The sequence below is a fragment of the Melospiza melodia genome (assembly GCF_035770615.1).
Source record: "Melospiza melodia melodia isolate bMelMel2 chromosome 7 unlocalized genomic scaffold, bMelMel2.pri SUPER_7_unloc_3, whole genome shotgun sequence".
In the NCBI taxonomy this organism is placed as follows: Eukaryota; Metazoa; Chordata; class Aves; order Passeriformes; family Passerellidae; genus Melospiza; species Melospiza melodia.
The window spans coordinates 140,518-164,666 of NW_026948499.1; the positions used below are offsets into that span (position 1 = coordinate 140,518).

The following is a 24,149-nucleotide window of genomic DNA, read 5'->3' on the forward strand; positions in this document are numbered from 1 at the left end:
TTGGAGAGGGGAGAGGGAGAAGGAAATTGGGAGAGGGAAATGGGGAGGGGGAGAGGGAAATGGGGATGGAGAAATGGGGAATGGGGAAATGGGGGAGGGAAATGGGGAATGGGGAATGGGGAGAGGGAGAAGGAAATGGGGAAATGGGGGAAGGAAATGGGAGAGGGAAATGGGGAATGGGGAAATGGGGAGGGGGAAACGGGGAAGGGGGATGGGGAGGGGAGAGGGAAATGGAGAGGGGGAAATGGGGATGGAGAGGGGAGAGGGAAATGGGGAATGGGGATGGAGGAATGGGGAATGGGAAATGGGGAGGGAAATGGGGAGGGGGAAATGGGGAGGGGGAAAGTGGGGATGGGGATGGGGGAGAGGGAAATGGGGAGAGGGAAAGGGAAAGTGGGGATGGGGAAAGGGGGAATGGGGAAATGGGGGAGGGAAATGGGGATGGGGAGTGGGAGAGGGAAATGGGGAGGGGGAGATGGGAGAGGGAAATGGGGAGGGGGGAAATGGGGAAATGGGGGAGGGAGATGGGGAGGGGGAGATGGGGATGGGAATGGGAGAGGGAAATGGGGAGAGGGAAATGGGGATGGGAGAGGGAAATTGGGGATGGAGAAAGGGAAGTGAGGGATGGGGAGGGAAATGGGGAATGGGGAAATGGGGAGGGGGAGATGGGGATGGAATGGGAGAGGGAAATGGGGAGGGGGAGATGGGGAGGGGGAGAGGAAAGAGGGGATGGAGAAAGGGAAGTGAGGGATGGGGAGGGAAATGGGGAGGGGGAGATGGGGATGGAGAGGGGAGAGGGAGAAGGAAATTGGGAGAGGGAAATGGGGATGGGGAGTGGGGAATGAGTGGGAGAAGGAAATGAGGAAATGGGGGAAGGAAATGGGAGAGGGAAATGGGGAGGGGGAGATGGAGAAATGGGGAGGGGGAGATGGGGAAGGGAAATGGGGAATGGGGAAATGGGGAGGGAGATGGGAGAGGGAAATGGGGAGGGGGAGAGGGAAATGGGGATGGAGAAAGGGAAGTGAGGGAAATGGGGAATGGGGAGATGGGGATGGGAATGGGAGAGGGAAATGGGGAGGGGGAGTGGGAGAGGGAGAGGGAAAGTGGGGATGGGGAAACGGAGAATGGGGAAATGGGGAAGGGGGAAATGGGGAATGGGAATGGGAGAGGGAAATGGGAGAGGGAAATGGGGATGGGGAGAGGGAAATTGGGGATGGAGAAAGGGAAGTGAGGGATCGAGAGATGGGAGGGAAATGGGGAATGGGGATGGGGAGGGAAATGGGGAGGGGGAGATGGGGAGGGGGAGATGGGGGAGGGAAATGGGGATGGGAGAGGGAAAGAGGGGATGGAGAAACGGGGAATGGGGAAATGGGGGAGGGAAATGGGAGAGGGAGATGGGGAGGGGGAGATGGGGATGGGAATGGGAGAGGGAGATGGGGATGGGGAGAGGGAAATGGGGATGGGGGAGGGAAATGGGGAGGGGGAGAGGGAAAGTGGGGATGGGGAAACGGGGAATGGGGAAATTGGAGAGGGAAATGGGGAAGGGGAATGGGAGAGGGAAATGGGAGAGGGAAATGGGGAATGGGGAAATGGAGGAGAGAAATGGGAAATGGGGATGGGAATGGGAATGGGAGAGGGAGATGGGGAGAGGGAGATGGGGGAGGGAAATGGGAGAGAAAAAGGGAGAGGGGAGAGGGGACGGCGAGGGAGAGGAGAATGAGGATTGGAGGAGGGAGAGGGAGAGAGGGATGGGGATGGAAGGGGAGAGGGAAATGGGGAGAGGGAAAGGGAGAGGGAAATGGGGAGAGGGAAAGGGAGAGGGAAATGGGGAGAGGAAGAGGGAGGAGGGAAGGGGAGCGGGAAATGGAGAAGGAAGAGGGCAGAGGGAGGGGACAGGGAGGGGACAAGGGAGGGGACAAGTAGGGACAGGGAGGGACCAGGGAGGATGAGGAAGGGGAGAGGGACAGCGGAGACCCCCGAAGGGACAGGGAGGGACGCGGAGGGCAGAGGTGACAGCCAAGGGACGGACAGACGCGACAGAGAGAGGACAAACAGCGGAGAGGACAAACAGCAAAGTTAGAGCACAAACCACCCAAGTGAGACCGCGCCGCCCGTCCCCTCCCTGTCCCTCCACCTCTTACCGGGCTCAGCCACGGCCACGGCCACCAAAACCCCCCCGAGCAGCGCCCCGAGGACACCCATGGCCCCTCCGCGTCCCCAATGTCCCCAATGTCGCCAGAGTCCCCACGCGAGCCCACCCGAGGGGTCCGACGCGGCGCCAGCCAATGGGAGAGCTCCGCGCCCGTGACGTCAGCGGTTGCCAGGCAGAGGAGCGCCGAGAGCGGCGCGGGGCCGGTGACAGCGCGCGGGGGACACGAGTGGGGGTGTGGGGGGGGGAAAAAGGGACACCGAGACCCCCCCCCAGGGGTCACGTGGGGTTGGGGACACCCTCAAAGTGACCCCCTAAATTAGGGGGGGGGGGTCATAAGTGACGTCACGGGGGTTAATGAGCGGCGTGCGGTTAATTAGGGGGGGCGCGCGTGGGGAGTGTGACGTCATCGGGGGTGGCATTGGGACACCCCAGGAATTTTGGGGGACCCCCCGTGAGTGCCCCCCCCACCAAAGGTGCCACAGACCCCCCGTGGGGACACCCCAGAAATTTTTGGGGACCCCCAAATCCCTCCGTGGATGCCCCCCAGCCTTGGTGGGACCCTTGTGGGTGTCCCCCACCCTCATCCCACCCACCCAGGAATGTCCCAGACCCCCGTGGGGACACCCCAAAAATTTTTGGGGACCCCAGATCCCTCCGTGGGTGCCCCTCCCCATTTGCGGGACCCCCGTGGGTGCTCCCCACCCCTCCCAGGAATGTCCCAGACCCCCGTGGGGGCACCTCAAAAATTTTTAGGGACCGCCCCCCCCAGGAATTTTTGGGACCCTCCCTCCTCACCCCCTCCACGGACCCCCGTGGGTTCCCCCCCACCCCACGCTGCAGCGCTCCCCTCACTGCGCATGCGCGCGGCGCTAGGACCCCGCGGAGCCTTTCCCGCCACGCCGGGGGGGGGGGAGGGGAGGGGAGGGCCATGAATGGGGACCCGTGGGAGCCGCGGGGGAGCCACGTGACCGCCGCCAGCCAATCAGCGCGCGGGTGACGTAGCTCGTGGCTCCCTTTTCTGCCCCGGGATGGTTTTTTTTTACCTTTTTTGCCCCAAACTCGGGGTTTTTTGGGGCGGGAGGATTTGAAGGGAGAGCAGAGGGGGGCGGATGAAGCGGGGCCGAGCCCGGGGGTCGCGGCGCGAAGCGGGGGCGCCTCAGGTGAGTGCCGGGGGGGGGGCGGCCTCGCCCTGCCCCCCCCTCACAGCGGCGCGGAGGCGGGGGGAGGTCACGTGACGGCGGCGCGCCGTCAATCAAGCTTCGTCCCGCCCTCTTTTCGGCGCTTCGACCAATAGGGAGGCGAGGAGCGGGTGATTGACAGCGGGGCGGGCGCGGCTTTGTGCGCGCGGCGGGGGCGGCGGTTTGGGGCGAAAAGCGCCATGTTTGGGTGTTCGCGCGGGGGCGGCGGCGGGCGCGGCCCCAAGTGCTGTGTCACGGTGGCGGTGGAGAGCCCCGGGGAGGGGGAAGGGAAGCGGACGCCACACGGAGCCACCCGTGTCCTGCGAGCCCCGGGGAGGAGGGGGTGGGGTGGGGAATGTGGAGAGGAAGAGGTCGGGAAGGACGCGAGAATTCCCTCAGCGAGGAGGGCGAAAAGGGTCGGGGGGTCCCTGAGGGGGAGCCCGTGGGGGGGGGGAGGGTGTTCGGGGCTCCCCGGGGTTGGGGGTGAGGGGGGGGGAATGGGGTGGGGGGGGAGCGGCGTTTTGGGGTTTTAGCGGCGCTGGCGGCCGCGGGAGCGCCGTGTTCGTGGGGGTCGTCGCCCTCAGTGTGTGCTCGGGGAAAGGCTGGAGCCGCCCGAGCCTCTGTGGGCGCCGCGGGGAGCGGGGGCGACGCGGTGCGTGGCTGCCTGTGGGGGGGGGTGGGGGGGAGCACGGTTGAACGGAGCATTGAGGGCTGGGAGAGCACCGCGATGGGGGTGAGGCCCGGCGGGGGAGCGTCCCCGGAGCTCGCTGCGGCCGAGGAGCGGCGGGGGAAGCGGCGGGTGCGGCCGCCACCGGCCGCGCTCATTGTGCGGCCGCGGCCACCGCCGCCATTCAAGATGGCGCCCGCCGGCCCCTTCTTCCTCCTTCGCCTCCCCCTCCTTCCCCAGGGGCGCCGCAGCCAATCGGCGCCTGAGCCCGCCCCCCGCGTGACCCGCCGGCCAATCAGCCGTCGGCGCGCTCCGGCGCCAGCCAATCACCGCCGAGACGGCCGCGCGCGTCGGGTGAGGCGCTGGGCGGAAGGCCGGGAGGGGCGTGGAGGCCTTCCGTTGATTGACGCCTCTCTCGCCCAATCGCACCCTTCCCCGGCTGGTGCCTCCGCCCAATGAGGCAGCGGCGGGGCGGGGCGGGGCGGTTGGGTGACGTCAGCCCGCGGGGCGTCCAATGGCGAGGCGGCTGAGGTCTATATAAGGGCGGGCGGGGGCAGGCCGAGCGGCGCCATTTCGCGGGGACGAAGGGACGGAGCGGGTCGGGCCCGGCGCGCGAGGGGGGCGGCCCCAACCCGGCTCCATCCCCCGCCTCCGCCGTCCCGGAGGGCTCCGGGACCCTCCCCGGACCCTCCCCGGCCTCCGCAGCGACCCCTGCCTGCGGCCACCGGCGGCGAGAGAGGGGGGGGGGAAGACGCCTCCGCCCGGCTTCTCTTCCACCACCTCCCTCCCTCCCTCCTCCTCCCCCCCTCCTTCCCCTCAGCGAGCCAAGATGGAGCGCGGCCGCTGAGATTGCCCGCTACGATATCCGCCGTCATCCGCCGCTCCGAGCGCGGCTCCTCGCCTCTTCCACCGCAGCCGAGGCCGCCGGGGGCCGGCAGCGACTCGGCCGAGCTTGTATCGAGCGGATCGCGCCGCGTTCGGCGGGTCCGGTGAGGCTCCGAAGGGACGATCCCCCCCCTTGGCTCTCCCCGCTCCGTTGCCGTGTGTGTGTGTGTGGCCCCCCGGTGCATCCCCTCAGAGCGCGCCGCCATTTTCGCCGCGCCCCGTGGATGTGAGGCCGCGCTCGGTTCTTTTTTTATTTCCCCCCTCCTTCATCACCTTCCACCGCTTCTGCCGCCGCTTGAGGAGCTCGGAAAGGGGAGGGGGCTCCCTTCAAGACCCCCCTCCCCTGGTACCGGGGATGCGCTGACGCTGGAAGGGCCCAAAGCGGGCCGGGAGCGGTGAAGCTTTGGCCGGGCAAAGTGGGGGGCTCGTCGGAGGAGACGGCGGGAGGAGGAGGAGGAGGAGACGAAGGCCAGGCGGGCCCGAGGGCCTCAGCAGCAGCAGCAGCAGCAGCCGCCGGGATGTTGCAGAATGTGAATCCCCAGAGCAAGTAGGTGCTGGCGGGGAGGGAATGGAGGGTTTGGGGGTGATGGCGTGGAGGGGATGGGGAGCGCCGTGGGACGGCCGGGTTGTGGTTGCGGTGTTGTGACGGCGACACTGGGGACACAGGGACCCCAAAATTGTGGCAGTGTCACCGTGGGACCCTCATGCTGGGGCTGTCACCCCCAGTGCTGTGACAGTGACATTGGGGCCCCCAAATTGTGCCAGTGTCACTGTGGGACACCTGCATTGGGGCAGTGTCACCCCCGTGCTGTGACACTGACATTGAGACCCCAAAATTGTTCCGGTGTCACCCTGGAATTCCTGTGCTGGGTCTGTGTCACCCCAGTGCTGTGACAGTGACACGGGGACCCCCAGATCCTGGCAGTGTCACCGTGGGATCTCACATAACGTGACAGTGACATTGGGGACACAGGGACCCCAAAATGGTGGCAATGTCACCATGGGACCCTCATGCTGGGGCTGTCACCCCCGTGCTGTGACAGTGACATTGGGGACGCCAAATTGTGGCAGTGTCTTTGTGGGACATAATGTGACAGTGACATTGGGGACACAGGGACCCCAAAATTGTGGCAGTGTCACCGTGGGACCCTCGTGCTGGGTCCATGTCACCCTCGTGCTGTGACAGTGACACGGGGACTCCTAAATCCTGGCAGTGTCACTGTGGGACCCCACATGCTGTGACAGTGACATTGGGGACCCCCAGACTGTGACAGTGTCACCCCCGTGCTGTGACAGTGACATTGGGGACCCCCAAATCCTGGCAGTGTCACTGTGGGACCCCACATGCTGTGACAGTGACATTGGGGACGCAGGGACCCCAAAATTGTGGCAGTGTCACCGTGGGACCCCACATGCTGTGACAGTGACATTGGGGACGCAGGGACCCCAAAATTGTGGCAGTGTCACCGTGGGACCCTCATGCTGGGCCTGTCACCCCCAGTGCTGTGACAGTGACATTGGGGACCCCAATGCTGTGACAGTGATGTTGGGACCCCCAAATTGTGCCAGTGTCACTGTGGGGTGCCTGTGCTGGGTCTGTGTCACCCCAGTGCTGTGACAGTGACATTGGGGACCCCCAAATCCTGGCAGTGTCATTGTGGGATCCTACATGCTGTGACAGTGACATTGGGGACACGGGGACCCCAAAACTGTGGCAGTGTCACCGTGGGACCCTCGTGCTGGGCCTGTCACCCCCGTGCTGTGACAGTGACATGGGGACCGCACATTCTGTGACAGTGACATTGAGACCCCAAAATTGTTCCAGTGTCACCCTGGAATTCCTGTGCTGGGTCTGTGTCACCCCCGTGCTGTGACAGTGACATTGGGGACCCCCAAATCCTGGCAGTGTCTTTGTGGGACATAATGTGACAGTGACATTGGGGACACAGGGACCCCAAAATTGTGGCAGTGTCACCGTGGGACCCTCATGCTGGGGCTGTCACCCCCAGTGCTGTGACAGTGACATTGGGGACCCCAATGCTGTGACAGTGATGTTGGGACCCCCAAATTGTGCCAGTGTCACTGTGGGGTGCCTGTGCTGGGTCTGTGTCACCCCCGTGCTGTGACAGTGACATTGGGGACCCCCAAATCCTGGCAGTGTCACTGTGGGATCTCACATGCTGTGACAGTGACATTGGGGACACAGGGACCCCCAAATGGTGGCAGTGTCACCGTGGGACCCTCGTGCTGGGGCTGTCACCCCCAGTGCTGTGACAGTGACATTGGGGCCCCCAAATTGTGCCAGTGTCACTGTGGGACACCTGCATTGGGGCAGTGTCACCCCCGTGCTGTGACAGTGACGTTGGGACCCCAAAATTGTGCCAGTGTCACTGTGGGATGCCTGTGCTGGGTCTGTGTTACCCCAATGCTGTGACAGCGACACTGGGGACCCCCAAATCCCGGCAGTGTCATTGTGGGATCCTACATGCTGTGACAGTGACATTGGGGACACAGGGACCCCAAAATTGTGGCGGTGTCACCGTGGGACCCTCGTGCTGGGCCTGTCACCCCCGTGCTGTGACAGTGACATGGGGACCCCAAAATTGTGGCAGTGTCACTGTGGGACACCTGCATTGGGGCAGTGTCACCCCCGTGCTGTGACAGTGACATTGAGACCCCAAAATTGTTCCGGTGTCACCCTGGAATTCCTGTGCTGGGTCTGTGTCACCCCAATGCTGTGACAGTGACACGGGGACCCCCCAAATCCTGGCAGTGTCTCTGTGGGACATAATGTGACAGTGACATTGGGGACACAGAGACCCCAAAATTGTGGCAGTGTCACCGTGGGACCCTCGTGCTGGGTCCATGTCACCCTCGTGCTGTGACAGTGACACGGGGACTCCTAAATCCTGGCAGTGTCACTGTGGGACCCCACATTCTGTGACAATGACATGGGGAACCCCAAATCTTGGCTGCGTCGCTCTGGGGACCCCTACACTGGGGATGTGTCACCCGCAATGCTGTGACCGTGACATTGGGAGCCCCCGTACTGTGGCAGTGTCACCGTGGGACCCTCGTGCTGGGGCTGTCACCCCCAGTGCTGTGACAGTGACATTGGGGACACAGGGACCCCAAAATTGTGGCAGTGTCACCGTGGGACCCCTGTGCTGAGTTTGTGTCACTCTTCTGCTGTGACAGTGACATGGGGACCCCAAAATTGTGGCAGTGTCACCGTGGGATTCCTGTGCTGGGTCTGTGTCACCCCCAGGCTGTGACAGTGACATTGGGGACCCCAAAATTGTGGCAGTGTCACCGTGGGACCCTCATGCTGGGCCTGTCACCCCCGTGCTGTGACAGTGACATGGGGACCCCCCAAATCCTGGCAGTGTCATTGTGGGAACTCATATAATGTGACAGTGACATTGGGGACGCAGGGACCCCAAAACTGTGGCAGTGTCACCGTGGGACCCTCATGCTGGGCCTGTCACCCCCAGGCTGTGACAGTGACATTGGGGACGCCAAAACTGTGGCAGTGTCACTGTGGGACACCTGCATTGGGGCAGTGTCACCCCCGTGCTGTGACAGTGACACTGTGGGACCCCACACGCTGTGACAGTGACACTGGGGACGCAGGGACCCCAAAATTGTGGCAGTGTCACTGTGGGGTGCCTGTGCTGAGTTTGTGTCACTCTTCTGCTGTGACAGTGACATGGGGACCCCAAAATTGTGGCAGTGTCACCGTGGGATTCCTGTGCTGGGTCTGTGTCACCCCCAGGCTGTGACAGTGACATTGGGGACCCCCAAATCCTGGCAGTGTCACTGTGGGATCTCACATAACGTGACAGTGACATTGGGGACGCGGGGACCCCAAAATTGTGGCAGTGTCACCCTGGACCCTCATGCTGGGCCTGTCAGCCCCAGTGCTGTGACAGTGACATGGGGACCCCAAATTGTGGCAGTGTCACTGTGGGACACCTGCATTGGGGCAGTGTCACCCCCGTGCTGTGACAGTGACATTGAGACCCCAAAATTGTTCCAGTGTCACCCTGGAATTCCTGTGCTGGGTCTGTGTCACCCCAGTGCTGTGACAGTGACACGGGGACCCCCCAAATCCTGGCAGTGTGATTGTGGGAACTCATATAATGTGACAGTGACATTGGGGACACAGAGACCCCAAAATTGTGGCGGTGTCACCGTGGGACCCTCATGCTGGGCCTGTCACCCCAGTGCTGTGACAGTGACATTGGGGACCCCCAAATCCTGGCAGTGTGATTGTGGGAACTCATATAATGTGACAGTGACATTGGGGACGCAGGGACCCCAAAATTGTGGCGGTGTCACCGTGGGACCCTCATGCTGGGGCTGTCACCCCCCAGGCTGTGACAGTGACATTGGGGACGCCAAAACTGTGGCAGTGTCACTGTGGGACACCTGCGTTGGGGCAGTGTCACCCTCGTGCTGTGACAGTGACACTGTGGGACCCCACATTCTGTGACAGTGACACTGGGGACGCAGGGACCCCAAAATTGTGGCAGTGTCACCGTGGGACCCTCGTGCTGGGCCTGTCACCCCTAGTGCTGTGACAGTGACACTGTGGGACCCCACATTCTGTGACAGTGACATTGGCACCCCAAAATTGTTCCAGTGTCACCCTGGGACTCCTGTGCTGGGTCTGTGTCACCCCCAGGCAGTGACAGTGACATTGGGGACCCCCAAATCCTGGCAGTGTCACTGTGGGATCCCACATGCTGTGACAGTGACATTGGGGACACGGGGACCCCAAAACTGTGGCAGTGTCACCGTGGGACCCTCATGCTGGGCCTGGCACCCCCGTGCTGTGACAGTGACATTGGGGACACAGGGACCCCCAGACTGTGGCAGTGTCACCGTGGGACCCTCATGCTGGGCCTGTCAGCCCCAGTGCTGTGACAGTGACATTGGGGACCCCAGATTGTCACTGTGGGATTCCTGTGCTGGGTCTGTGTCACCCCCAGGCTGTGACAGTGACATGGGGACCCCCAAATTGTGGCAGTGTCACTGTGGGACACCTGCATTGGGGCAGTGTCACCCCCAGGCTGTGACAGTGACACAGGGACCCCCAGATCCTGGCAGTGTCTCTGTGGAACCCCACATGCTGTGACAGTGACATTGGGGACAGAGAGACCCCAAAATTGTGGCGGTGTCACCGTGGGACCCTCATGCTGGGTCCATGTCACCCTCAGTACTGTGACAACGACATGGGGACCCCAAATTGTCACTGTGGGATTCCTGTTCTGGGTCTGTGTCACCCCCGTGCTGTGACAGCGACATTGGGGACCCCAAAACTGTGCCAGTGTCACCGTGGGATTCCTGTGCTGGGTCTGTGTCACTCCAATGCTGTGACAGTGACATTGGGGTCCCTAAATTGTGGCTGTGGCACTGTGGGGTGCCTGTGCTGTGACAGTGACATTGGGGACCCCCCAGTTTGTGGCTGTGTCATTGTGGGACCCCGACACTGTGGCTGTGTCACCCCCGTGCTGTGACAGTGACACAGGGACCCCCAAATCCTGGCAGTGTCACTGTGGGATCCTACATGCTGTGACAGTGACATTGGGGACACAGGGACCCCAAAATTGTGGCAGTGTCACCGTGGGACTTTCCTGCTGGGGCTGTCACCCCCAGGCTGTGACAGTGACATGGGGACCCCAAATTGTCACTGTGGGACCCCTGTGCTGGGTCTGTGTCACCCCCAGGCTGTGACAGTGACATTGGGGACACAGGGACCCCAAAATTGTGGCAGTGTCACTGTGGGACACCTGCATTGGGGCAGTGTCACCCCCGTGCTGTGACAGTGACATTGAGACCCCAAAATTGTTCCAGTGTCACCCTGGGACTCTCCTGTGCTGGGTCTGTGTCACCCCCAGGCAGTGACAGTGACATTGGGGACCCCCAAATCCTGGCAGTGTCACTGTGGGACATAATGTGACAGTGACATTGGGGACACAGAGACCCCAAAATTGTGGCAGTGTCACCGTGGGACCCTCGTGCTGGGTCCATGTCACCCTCAGTGCTGTGACAACGACATGGCGACCCCAAATTGTCACTGTGGGATTCCTGTTCTGGGTCTGTGTCACCTCTGGGCTGTGACAGTGACACGGGGACCCCAAAACTGTGCCAGTGTCACCGTGGGATTCCTGTGCTGGATCTGTGTCACTCCAATGCTGTGACAGTGACATTGGGGTCCCTAAATTGTGGCTGTGGCACTGTGGGGTGCCTGTGCTGTGACAGTGACATTGGGACCCCCCAGTTTGTGGCTGTGTCATTATGGGACCCCGACACTGTGGCTGTGTCACCCCCGTGCTGTGACAGTGACATTGGGGACCCCCAAATCCTGGCAGTGTCACTGTGGGATCCTCCATGCTGTGACAGTGACATTGGGGACACGGGGACCCCAAAATTGTGGCAGTGTCACCGTGGGACCCCTGTGCTGGGTCCATGTCACTCCCTTGCTGTGACAGTGACATAGGGGACACAGGGACCCCCAAATTGTGGCAGTGTCACTGTGGGGTGCCTGTGCTGAGTTTGTGTCACTCTTCTGCTGTGACAGTGACATGGGGACCACAAAATTGTGGCAGTGTCACCGTGGGATTCCTGTGCTGGGTCTGTGTCACCCCCAGGCTGTGACAGTGACACAGGGACTCCCAAATCCTGGCAGTGTCACTGTGGGATCCCACATGCTGTGACAGTGACATTGGGGACACAGGGACCCCAAAATTGTGGCAGTGTCACCGTGGGACTCTCATGCTGGGGCTGTCACCCCCAGTGCTGTGACAGTGACATGGGGACCGCACATTCTGTGACAGTGACATTGAGACCCCAAAATTGTTCCGGTGTCACCCTGGGACTCTCCTGTGCTGGGTCTGTGTCACCCCAATGCTGTGATAGTGACATTGGGGACCCCCAAATCCTGGCAGTGTCACTGTGGGATCTCACATAACGTGACAGTGACATTGGGGACACGGGGACCCCAAAATTGTGGCAGTGTCACCGTGGGACCCTCGTGCTGGGGCTGTCACCCCCAGTGCTGTGACAGTGATATTGGGGACGCAGGGACCCCCAAATGGTGGCAGTGTCACCGTGGGACCCTCATGCTGGAGCTGTCACCCCCAGTGCTGTGACAGTGACATTGGGGACCCCAGATTGTCACTGTGGGATTCCTGTGCTGGGTCTGTGTCACCCCCAGGCTGTGACAGTGACACAGGGACCCCCAGATCCTGGCAGTGTCACTGTGGGATCCCACATGCTGTGACAGTGACATTGGGGACAGAGAGACCCCAAAATTTTGGCAGTGTCACCATGGGACCATCATGCTGGGGCTGTCACCCCCAGTGCTGTGACAGTGACACAGGGACCCCCCAAATCCTGGCAGTGTCACTGTGGGATCTCACATAACGTGACAGTGACATTGGGGACACAGGGACCCCAAAATTGTGGCAGTGTCACCGTGGGACCCTCATGCTGGGCCTGTCAGCCCCAGTGCTGTGACAGTGACACGGGGACCCCAGATTGTCACTGTGGGATTCCTGTTCTGGATCTGTGTCACCCCCAGGCTGTGACAGCGACATTGGGGACCCCAAATTGTGGCAGTGGCACTGTGGGACATCAGCATTGGGGCCGTGTCACCCCCAGGCTGTGACAGTGACACAGGGACCCCCAGATCCTGGCAGTGTCACTGTGGGATCCCACATGCTGTGACAGTGACATTGGGGACAGAGAGACCCCAAAATTTTGGCAGTGTCACCATGGGACCCTCATGCTGGGGCTGTCACCCCCAGTGCTGTGACAGTGACACGGGGACCCCCCAAATCCTGGCAGTGTCATTGTGGGAACTCATATAACGTGACAGTGACATTGGGGACGCAGGGACCCCAAAATTGTGGCAGTGTCACCGTGGGACCCTCATGCTGGGCCTGTCGCCCCCAGTGCTGTGACAGTGACATTGGGGACCCCAGATTGTCACTTTGGGATTCCTGTGCTGGGTCTGTGTCACCCCCAGGCTGTGACAGTGACATTGGGGACCCCCAAATCCTGGCAGTGTCACTGTGGGATCTCACATAACGTGACAGTGACATTGGGGACGCAGGGACCCCCAAATGGTGGCAGTGTCACCGTGGGACCCTCATGCTGGGCCTGTCACCCCCGTGCTGTGACAGTGACGTTGGGACCCCCAAATTGTGCCAGTGTCACTGTGGGGTGCCTGTGCTGGGTCTGTGTCACCCCCGTGCTGTGACAGTGACATTGGGGACCCCCAAATCCTGGCAGTGTCACTGTGGAACCCCACATAACGTGACAGTGACATTGGGGACACGGGGACCCCAAAATTGTGGCAGTGTCACCGTGGGACTTTCCTGCTGGGGCTGTCACCCCCAGTGCTGTGACAGTGACATGGGGACCCCAAATTGTGGCAGTGTCACTGTGGGACACCTGCGTTGGGGCAGTGTCACCCTCGTGCTGTGACAGTGACACTGTGGGACCCCACATGCTGTGACAGTGACATTGGGGACACAGGGACCCCAAAACTGTGGCAGTGTCACCGTGGGACCCTCATGCTGGGGCTGTCACCCCCAGTGCTGTGACAGTGACATTGGGGACCCCAATGCTGTGACAGTGACGTTGGGACCCCCAAATTGTGCCAGTGTCACTGTGGGGTGCCTGTGCTGGGTCTGTGTCACCCCAATGCTGTGACAGTGACATTGGGGACCCCCAAATCCTGGCAGTGTCATTGTGGGATCCTACATGCTGTGACAGTGACATTGGGGACACGGGGACCCCAAAATTGTGGCAGTGTCACCGTGGGACCCCTGTGCTGGGGCTGTCACCCCCGTGCTGTGACAGTGACATTGGGGACCCCAGATTGTCACTGTGGGATTCCTGTGCTGGGTCTGTGTCACCCCCAGGCTGTGACAGTGACACAGGGACCCCCAGATCCTGGCAGTGTCACTGTGGGATCCCACATGCTGTGACAGTGACATTGGGGACAGAGAGACCCCAAAATTTTGGCAGTGTCACTGTGGGACCCTCATGCTGGGGCTGTCACCCCCAGTGCTGTGACAGTGACATTGGGGACCCCCAAATAGTGACAGTGTCACCCCCAGCCTGTGACAGCGACATTGGGACCCCCAAACTGTCCTGTGTTTGTGTCACCCCCAGTGCTGTGACAGTGACATTGGGACCCCCCAAATTGTGACAGTGTCACCGTGGGACCCTTGTGCTGGGTTTGTGTCACCCCCGTGTTGTCACAGGCTGTGACAGTGACATTGGGGACCCCCCAAATTGTGGCAGTGTCACCGTGGCACCCTTAAATTGTGGCAGTGTCACCCTCAACATGTGACAGTGACAGTGGGACCCCCAAAATTGTGGCAGTGTCACCTCCAAATTGTGACAGGGACATTGGGACCCCAAATTGCGGCAGTGTCACCTTAGGACCCGAAATTGTGGCTGTGTCACCCTCAAACTGTGGGGGTGACATTGGGACCCCAAACTGTGGCAGTGTCACACCCAGGCTGTGACAGGGACATTGGGACCCCCAGATTGTGGCAGTGTCACCCCCGAATTGTCACATTGTGACCCCCAAATGGTGACGTTGTCACTGTGGGACCCCCGGTATTGTGGCAGTGTCACCCCCAGGTGATGGCAGTGACACTGTGGGACCCCCAGACTGTGGCAGTGTCACCCCCGTGCTGTGACAGTGACATTGGGACCCCAAACTGTGACAGTGGGACCCCAATTTGTGACAGTGTCACCCCCAAATTGTGGCAGTGTCACTCTCAACATGTGACAGTGACATTGGGACCCCCCAAATTGTGGCAGCGTCACCCTCAAATTGTGACAGTGTCACCCCCAAGCTGTGGCAGTGTCACCTTCAGGCTGTGGCAGTGTCACCCCCAAATTGTCACAGTGTGACCCCCAAATTGTGGCAGTGTCACCCCCAAACTGTGACAGTGACATTGGGACCCCCAAAGTTGTGGCAGTGTCACCCCCAAACTGTGGCAGTGTCACCTCCATGCTGTGACAGGGACATTGGGACCCCAAATTGTGGCAGTGTCACCGTGAGACCTCCCCGAAAGTGTGACAGTGTCACCCCCAGGCTGTGACAGTGTCACCCCCACAGTGTGACAGCGGCACCGTGAGACCCCCAGGTTGTGGCAGTGTCACGCCCAGGTGATGGCAGTGACACTGTGGGACCCCCAGACTGTGGCAGTGTCACCTCCGTGCAGTGACAGTGACATTGGGACCCCAAAGTGTGACAGTGGGACCCCAATTTGTGACAGTGTCACCCTCAAATTGTGGCAGTGGCAGTGTCACCTCCATGCTGTGACAGTGACATTGGGACCCCCCAAATTGTGGCAGTGTCACCCCCAAATTGTGGCAGTGTCATTCTCAACATGTGACAGTGACATTGTGGCCCCCAAAATTGTGACATTGTCACCCCCAGGCTGTGACAGTGACATTGGGACCCCAAATTGTGACATTGTCACCCCCAAACTGTGGCAGTGACATGGGGACCCCCAAAGTGTGACAGTGTCACACCCAGGCTGTGGCAGTGACATTGGGACCCCAAACTGTGGCAGTGTCACCCCCAAATTGTGGCAGTGTCACCTTCAGGCTGTGACAGCGTCACCCCCAAATTGTCACATTGTGACCCCCAAACTGTGACAGTGTCACCCCCAAATTGTCACATTGTCACCCCCAAATTGTGGCAGTGTCACCTTCAGGCTGTGACAGCGTCACCCCCAAATTGTCACAGTGTGACCCCCAAACTGTGACAGTGACATTGTCACCCCCAAACTGTGGCAGTGTCACCCCCAAATTGTGACAGTGTCACTCTCAACATGTGACAGTGACATTGTGACCCCCAAATTGTGACATTGTCACCCCCAAACTGTGACAGTGACAGTGGGACCCCAAAGTGTGACAGTGTCACCCCTAGGCTGTGACAGGGACATTGGGACCCCCAGATTGTGGCAGTGTCACCCCCAAATTGTGGCAGTGTCACACCCAGGCTGTGACAGTGACATTGGGACCCCAAACTGTGACAGTGTCACCCCCAAATTGAGGCAGTGTCACCTTCAGGCTGTGACAGCGTCACCCCCAAATTGTCACATTGTGACCCCCAAAGTGTGACAGTGTCACCCCCAAGCTGTGGCAGTGTCACCCCCAAATTGTCACATTGTGATCTCCAAACTGTGACAGTGACATTGTCACCCCCAAATTGTGACATTGTCACCCCCAAATTGTGACAGTGTCACCCCCAAATTGTGACATTGTCACCCCCAAATTGTGACAGTGTCACCCCCAAATTGTGACATTGTCACCCCCAAATTGTGACAGTGTCACCCCCAAATTGTGGCAGTGTCACTCTCAACATGTGACAGTGACATTGTGACCCCCAAAATTGTGACATTGTCACCCCCAGGCTGTGACAGTGACGTTGGGACCCCAAACTGTGACATTGTCACCCCCAAACTGTGACAGTGACATTGTGACCCCCAAAACTGTGGCAGTGTCACCCCCAAACTGTGACAGTGACATTGTAACCCCCAAAGTGTGACAGTGTCACCCCAAACTGTCCCATTGTCACCCCCAAACGCTCTCTGTTGGTGTCACCAGGGTCACCCCGTCCTTGTCACCGGGGTCGCGCCCTTGGGGACAATCCCGGGGTCACCCAGGGGTCAGCTCGGGGAAAAAAGGGGGGTCCCAAATTCTGGGGGTCCCCAAATCCTGGGGGTCCCCAAATTCTTGGGGTTGGTGTCCCCAATTCTGGACCCCCAAAATCCTTGGGATTGGCGTCCCCAAATCCCGGGGGTCCCCAAATCTTTGGCATTGGAGGCACGAGGGTCCCCAAATTTTTGGGATTGGTGTCCCCAAATGCTGGGGGTCCCCAAATCCTGGGGGTCCCCAAAATCTTTGGAATTGGTGACATGAGGGTCCCCAAATCCTGGGGGTCCCCAAAATGTTGGGATTGATGTCCCCAAATCCTGGGGGTCCCCAAATCTTTGGCATTCGTGACACGAGGGTCCCCAAATTCTGAATCCTCCCCAAATCTTCAGGATTGGTGACATGGGGGTCCCCAAATCTTTTGGGATTGGTGTCCCCAAATCCTGGGGGTCCCCAAATCTTTGGCATTGGTGACACGAGGGTCCCCAAATCCTTGGGATTGGTGTCCCCAAATCCTGGATCCCCCCCAAAATCCTTGGGATTGGAGTTCTGGGGGTCCCCAAATTTTTGGGATTGGTGTCCCCAAATCCTGGGGGTCCCCAAATCCTGGGGGTTGGTGACATGAGGGTCCCCAAATTTTTTGGGATTGGTGACATGGGGGTCCCCAAATCCTTGGGCTCCCCAAATCCTTGGGATTGGTGTCCCCAAATCCTGGATCCCCCAAAATCCTTGGGATTGGTGTCCCCAAATCCTGGAGGTCCCCCAAAATCTTTGGGATCTGAGTCCTGAGGGTCCCCAAATCCTGGGGGTCCCCAAAATCCTTGGGATTGGTGTCCCCAAATGCTGGGGGTCCCCAAATCCTGGGGGTTGGTGACATGTAGGTCCCCAAATTTTTTGGGATTGGTGACATGGGGGTCCCCAAATTCTGAATCCCCCCCCAAATCTTCAGGATTGGTGACATGGGGGTCCCCAAATCTTTTGGGATTGGTGTCCCCAAATCCTGGGGGGCCCCAAATCTTTGGCATTGGTGACACGAGGGTCCCCAAATTTTTGGGATTGGTGTCCCCAAATCCCGGGGGTCCCCAAATCCTGGGGGTTGGTGACACGAGGGTCCCCAAATTTTTTGGGATTGGTGACACGAGGGTCCCCAAATTCTGAATCCCCCCCCAAATCTTCAGGATTGGTGACATGGGGGTCCCCAAATTTTTGGGATTGGCGTCCCCAAATCCCGGGGGTCCCCAAATCTTTGGAATTGGTGACATGAGGGTCCCCAAATTTTTGGGATTGGCGTCCCCAAATCCCGGGGGTCCCCAAATCTTTGGAATTGGTGACATGAGGGTCCCCAAATTTTTGGGATTGGCGTCCCCAAATCCCGGGGGTCCCCAAATCTTTGGAATTGGTGACATGAGGGTCCCCAAATCCTGGGGGTCCCCAAAATGTTGGGATTGATGTCCCCAAATCCTGGGGGTCCCCAAATCTTTGGCATTCGTGACACGAGGGTCCCCAAATTCTGAATCCCCCCCCAAATCTTCAGGATTGGTGACATGGGGGTCCCCAAATCTTTTGGGATTGGTGTCCCCAAATCCTGGGGGTCCCCAAATCCTGGGGGTTGGAATTCTGGGGGTCCCCAAATCCTTGGGATTGGTGTCCCCAAATCCCGGGGGTCCCCAAATCCTGGGGGTTGGTGACATGAGGGTCCCCAAATTTTTTGGGATTGGTGACATGGGGGTCCCCAAATCCTTGGGCTCCCCAAATCCTTGGGATTGGTGTCCCCAAATCCTGGATCCCCCAAATTTTTTGGGATTGGTGACATGGGGGACCCCAAATCCTTGGGCTCCCCAAATCCTTGGGATTGGTGTCCCCAAATCCTGGATCCCCCAAAATCTTTGGGATTGGTGTCCCCAAATCCTGGAGGTCCCCCAAAATCTTTGGGATCTGAGTCCTGAGGGTCCCCAAATCCTGGGGGTCCCCAAATCCTTGGATTGGTGTCCCCAAATCCTGGGGGTCCCCAAATCCTTGGGGTTGGTGTCCCCAAATCCTGAGGGTCCCCAAATCCTTGGGATTGGTGTCCCCAAATGCTGGGGGTCCCCAAATCCTGGGGGTTGGTGACATGAGGGTCCCCAAATTTTTTGGGATTGGTGACACGAGGGTCCCCAAATTCTGAACCCCCCCCCAAATCTTCAGGATTGGTGACATGGGGGTCCCCAAATCTTTTGGGATTGGTGTCCCCAAATCCTGGACCCCAAATCCTGGGGGTTGGAATTCTGGGGGGTCCCCAAATCCTTGGGATTGGTGTCCCCAAATCCTGGGGGGCCCCAAATCTTTGGCATTGGTGACACGAGGGTCCCCAAATCCTTGCGATCGGGGTCCCCAAATCCTGGGGGTCCCCAAATCCTGGGGGTCCCCAAATCTTTGGCACTGGTGACACGAGGGTCCCCAAATTTTTGGCATTGGTGACATGAGGGTCCCCAAATCTTTTGGGATTGGTGTCCCCAAATCCTGGATCCCCCCAAAATCCTTGGGATTGGAGTTCTGGGGGTCCCCAAATTTTTGGGATTGGTGTCCCCAAATCCCGGGGGTCCCCAAATCTTTGGCCTTGGTGACACGAGGGTCCCCAAATCCTTGGGATTGGTGTCCCCAAATGCTGGGGGTCCCCAAATCTTTGGAATTGGTGACATGAGGGTCCCCAAATTTTTGGGATTGGTGTCCCCAAATCCTGGGGGTCCCCAAATCCTGGGGGTCCCCAAAATCTTTGGAATTGGTGACATGAGGGTCCCCAAATCCTGGGGGTCCCCAAAATGTTGGGATTGATGTCCCCAAATCCTGGGGGTCCCCAAATCTTTGGCATTCGTGACACGAGGGTCCCCAAATTCTGACCCCCCCCCCAAATCTTCAGGATTGGTGACATGGGGGTCCCCAAATTTTTGGGATTGGTGTCCCCAAATCCCGGGGGTCCCCAAATCTTTGGCCTTGGTGACATGAGGGTCCCCAAATTTTTGGGATTGGTGTCCCCAAATGCTGGGGGTCCCCAAATCCTGGGGGTTGGTGACATGTAGGTCCCCAAATTTTTTGGGATTGGTGACATGGGGGTCCCCAAATCCTTGGGCTCCCCAAATCCTTGGGATTGGTGTCCCCAAATCCTGGATCCCCCAAAATCTTTGGGATCTGAGTCCTGAGGGTCCCCAAATCCTGGGGGTCCCCAAAAATCCTTGGGATTGGTGTCCCCAAATCCTGGGGGTCCCCAAATCCTGGGGGTTGGTGACATGTAGGTCCCCAAATTTTTTGGGATTGGTGACATGAGGGTCCCCAAATCCTTGGGCTCCCCAAATCCTGGATCCCCCAAAATCCTTGGGATTGGTGTCCCCAAATCCTGGATCCCCCAAAATCTTTGGGATTGGTGTCCCCAAATCCTGGAGGTCCCCCAAAATCTTTGGGATCTGAGTCCTGAGGGTCCCCAAATCCTGGGGGTCCCCAAATCCTGGGGGTTGGTGACATGTAGGTCCCCAAATTTTTTGGGATTGGTGACACGAGGGTCCCCAAATCTTCAGGATTGGTGTCCCCAAATCCTGGGGGTCCCCGAAATATTTGGGATTGGAGTTCTGGGGGTCCCCAAAATATTTGGGATTGGTGTCCTGGGGGTCCCCAAATCCTTGGGATTGGTGTCCCCAAATCCTGGATCCCCCAAAATATTTGGGATTGGTGTTCTGGGGGTCCCCAGATTTTTTGGGATTGGAGTTCTGGGGGTCCCCAAATCCTTGGGATTGATGTCCCCAAATCCTGGAGCCCCCAAAATCTTTGGGTTTGGAATTCTGGTGGTCCCCAAATTTTTTTGGGATTGGTGTCGTGGGGGTCCCCAAATTTTTAGGATCGATGACTTGGGGGTCCCCAAATCTTTAGGATTGGTGACGTGGGGGTCCCCAAATCTTTAGGATTTGTGTTGTAGGGGTCCCCAAAATCTTTGGGATTGGTGTCGTGGGGGTCCCCAAAATATTTGGGATTGGTGCAGTTTTAGGAGCAGATTTAGGAGCGGTTTTAGGCTTGGAATTGCAGATTTAGGATCGGCTTTAGGGTCGGTTTTAGGAGCGGAATTGTGGATTTGGGAGCGGATTTAGGAGCAGATTTAGGATCGGTTTTAGGAGGGGGTTTAGGAGCAGAATTACGGATTTAGGAGCAGATTTAGGATCGGTTTTAGGAGCAGAATTGGGGATTTAGGAGCCGTTTTAGGAGCAGATTTAGGAGCGGATTTAGGAGTGGAATTGTGGATTTAGGAGCGGTTTTAGGATTGGTTTTAGCAGCGGAATTGTGGATTTAGGAGTGGATTTAGGATCGGTTTTAGGAGCAGAATTGTGGATTTAGGAGCCGTTTTAGGAGCAGGTTTAGGAACGGACTTGGGGGTTTAGGAACAGACTTAGGGTCGGTTTTAGGAGGGGGTTTAGGAGCAGAATTACGGATTTAGGAGCAGATTTAGGATCAGTTTTAGACCTGAAATTGCGGATTTAGGATTGGATTTAGGATCAGTTTTAGGATCAGTTTTAGGAGCAGAATTGGGGATTTAGGAGCCGTTTTAGGAGCAGAATTAGGATTGGTTTTAGCAGCGGAATTGGGGATTTAGGAGCCGATTTAGGAGCAGATTTAGGAGCAGAATTGTGGATTTGGGAGTGGATTTAGGATTGGTTTTCGGAGTGGAATTGGAGATTTAGGAGCAGATTTAGGAGCAGATTTAGGAGCGGTTTTAGGCCTGAAATTGCGGATTTAGGAGCGATTTTAGGAGCGGAATTGCAGATTTAGGATCGGCTTTAGGATTGGTTTCAGCAGTGGAATTGTGAATTTAGGAGCCGATTTAGGAGCAGAATTGGGGATTTAGGAGCCGTTTTAACACTTAGGACTGGTTTTATCATTTAGGACTGATTTTAACCATGAACTTGCCATTCTAAGTTCATTTTAACCCCTTAAAAGCAATTTTAACTGCGACTTTTCCTGGATTTTTGGGGTTTTTTTCAGGAATTTCTTTTCTTATTTTAACCCATTTTTTCCTAATTTTTTTTTTTTAGAATTTTAGGCGAAGGCAATGCCGCCCTCATGGCTCTGGACTCGGCAGATTTAGGATCGGTTTTAGCAGCGGAATTACGGATTTAGGAGCAGATTTAGGATCGGTTTTAGAATTGGTTTTAGGAGTGGAATTGTGGATTTAGGAGCAGAATTAAGAGCGGTTTTAGGAGCTGAATTGTGGATTTAGGAGCACTTTTAACACTTAAAACTGGTTCTGTCGTTTACGACCAATTTTAGCTGGAAAATTTCATATTTAGGACCGGTTTTAATCCCGAAATTGCCAATTTCAGTCCATTTTAACCCCTTAAAACCGATTTTAAGTGCGATTTTTGCTTGGAATTTGCTTTCTTTTCCATTTTTAACCCCTTCCTCACCAACTTTTCCAGGATTTTAGGCGAAGGCAATGCCGCCCTCATGGCTCTGGACTCGGCAGCGCCGGGCGAGCGCATCCGCAAACCCTCGCTGCTCTACGAGGGCTGCGGATTGAGGAGCGGGGAGGGGATTCAGGAGCGGATTTAGGGTCGGATTTAGGAGCAGAATTGGGGATTTGGGAGCAATTTTGGGAGCAGAATTGGGATTGGTTTTAGCAGCGGAATTGTGGATTTCGGAGCCGTTCTTGGAGTGAATTAAAGAGCGGATTTGGGAGCAGAATTGGGGATTTAGGAGCCGTTTCAGGAGCAGATTTAGGAGCGGTTTCAGGACTCGAATTGCGGATTTAGGAGCAGAATTAGGATCGGTTTTAGGAGCGGAATTGGGGATTTAGGAGCAGATTTAGGATTGGTTTTAGGATCAGTTTTAGGAGTGGAATTGCAGATTTAGGAGCCGTTCTCGGAGTGGATTAAAGAGCGGATTTAGGACTGGAATTGAGGATTTGGGAGCAGAATTAGGATCGGTTTTAGGAATGGACTTGGGGATTTAGGAGCAGATTTAGGATCGGTTTTAGGATTGGTTTTAGGAGTGGAATTGTGGATTTAGGAACAGGTTTAGGATCGGCTTTAGGATTGGTTTTAGCAGTGGAATTGTGAATTTAGGAGCGGTTTTAGGAGCAGAATTGTGGATTTAGGAGTGGATTTAGGATCAGTTTTAGCAGCGGAATTGTGGATTTAGGAGTGGATTTAGGAGCAGTTTTAGGATCGGTTTTAGCAGCAGAATTGGGGATTTAGGAGTGGATTTAGGAGCAGTTTTAGGATCAGTTTTAGCAGCGGAATTGTGGATTTAGGAGCAGTTTTAACACTTAGGACTGGTTTTATCATTTAGGACTGATTTTAACCATGAACTTGCCATTCTAAGTTCATTTTAACCACTTAAAACCGATTTTAACAGCGACTTTTCCTGGATTTTTGGGTTTTTTTTCAGGAATTTCTTACTTTTCTTATTTTAACCCATTTTTTCCTAATTTTTTTTTTTTAGAATTTTAGGCGAAGGCAATGCCGCCCTCATGGCTCTGGACTCGGCAGATTTAGGATCGGTTTTAGCAGCGGAATTACGGATTTAGGAGCAGATTTAGGATCGGTTTTAGAATTGGTTTTAGGAGTGGAATTGTGGATTTAGGAGCGGAATTAAGAGCGGTTTTAGGAGCTGAATTGTGGATTTAGGAGCACTTTTAACACTTAAAACTGGTTCTATCCTTTATGTCCAATTTTAGCTGGAAAATTTCATATTTAGGACTAATTTTTATCATGAAATTGCCAATTTCAGTCCATTTTAACCCCTTAAAACCGATTTTAAGTGCGATTTTTGCTTGGAATTTGCTTTCTTTTCCATTTTTAACCCCTTCCTCACCAACTTTTCCAGGATTTTAGGCGAAGGCAATGCCGCCCTCATGGCTCTGGACTTGGCAGCGCCGGGCGAGCGCATCCGCAAACCCTCGCTGCTCTACGAGGGCTGCGGATTGAGGAGCGGGGAGGGGATTCAGGAGCAGATTTAGGAGCGGTTTTAGGAGCAGAATTGGGGATTTAGGGTCGGTTTTAGGATCGGTTTTAGGAGTGGAATTGGTGATTTAGGAACAGGTTTAGGATCGGCTTTAGGATTGGTTTTAGCAGTGGAATTGTGAATTTAGGAGCTGGTTTAGGAGCAGAATTGGGGATTTAGGAGCAGTTTTAGGAGCAGAATCAGGATCGGTTTTAGCAGCGGAATTGGGGATTTAGGAGCGGTTTTAGGGTCGGTTTTAGGATCAGTTTTAGGAGTGGAATTGGGGATTTAGGAGTAAATTCAGGATTGGTTTTAGGAGCAGAATTGCAGATTTAGGAGCCGTTTTAGGAGCAGATTTAGGATTGGTTTTAGCAGCAGAATTGTGGATTTAGGAGTGGAATTAAGAGCGGTTTTAGGAGCAGAATTGGGGATTTAGGAGCGGTTCTAACACATAGGACTGGTTTTAACCATGGAATTGTAGATTTAGGAGCGGTTTTAACACTTAAGACTGCTTCTGTCCATTACCACCAGTTTTAACCGGAAAATTTCATATTTAGCGCTGGTTTTAATCCCGAAATTGCCAATTTCAGTCCATTTTAACCCCTTAAAA

The 24,149-nt window shown here is 56.9% G+C and overlaps 1 protein-coding gene across 1 annotated transcript in view; it reads left to right on the plus strand.

Annotated features, from left to right (window-relative positions):
- The first annotated feature begins 4,579 nt into the window (after nt 1-4,579).
- LOC134432945 (bromodomain-containing protein 2-like) overlaps nt 4,580-24,149 on the plus strand; it is a 51,804-nt gene continuing 32,234 nt past the window's right edge. Inside the window, 1 exon segment of the mRNA XM_063181807.1 lies at nt 4,580-5,429. Coding sequence (XP_063037877.1) covers nt 5,401-5,429 — 29 coding nt within the window. The 5' untranslated portion in view covers nt 4,580-5,400.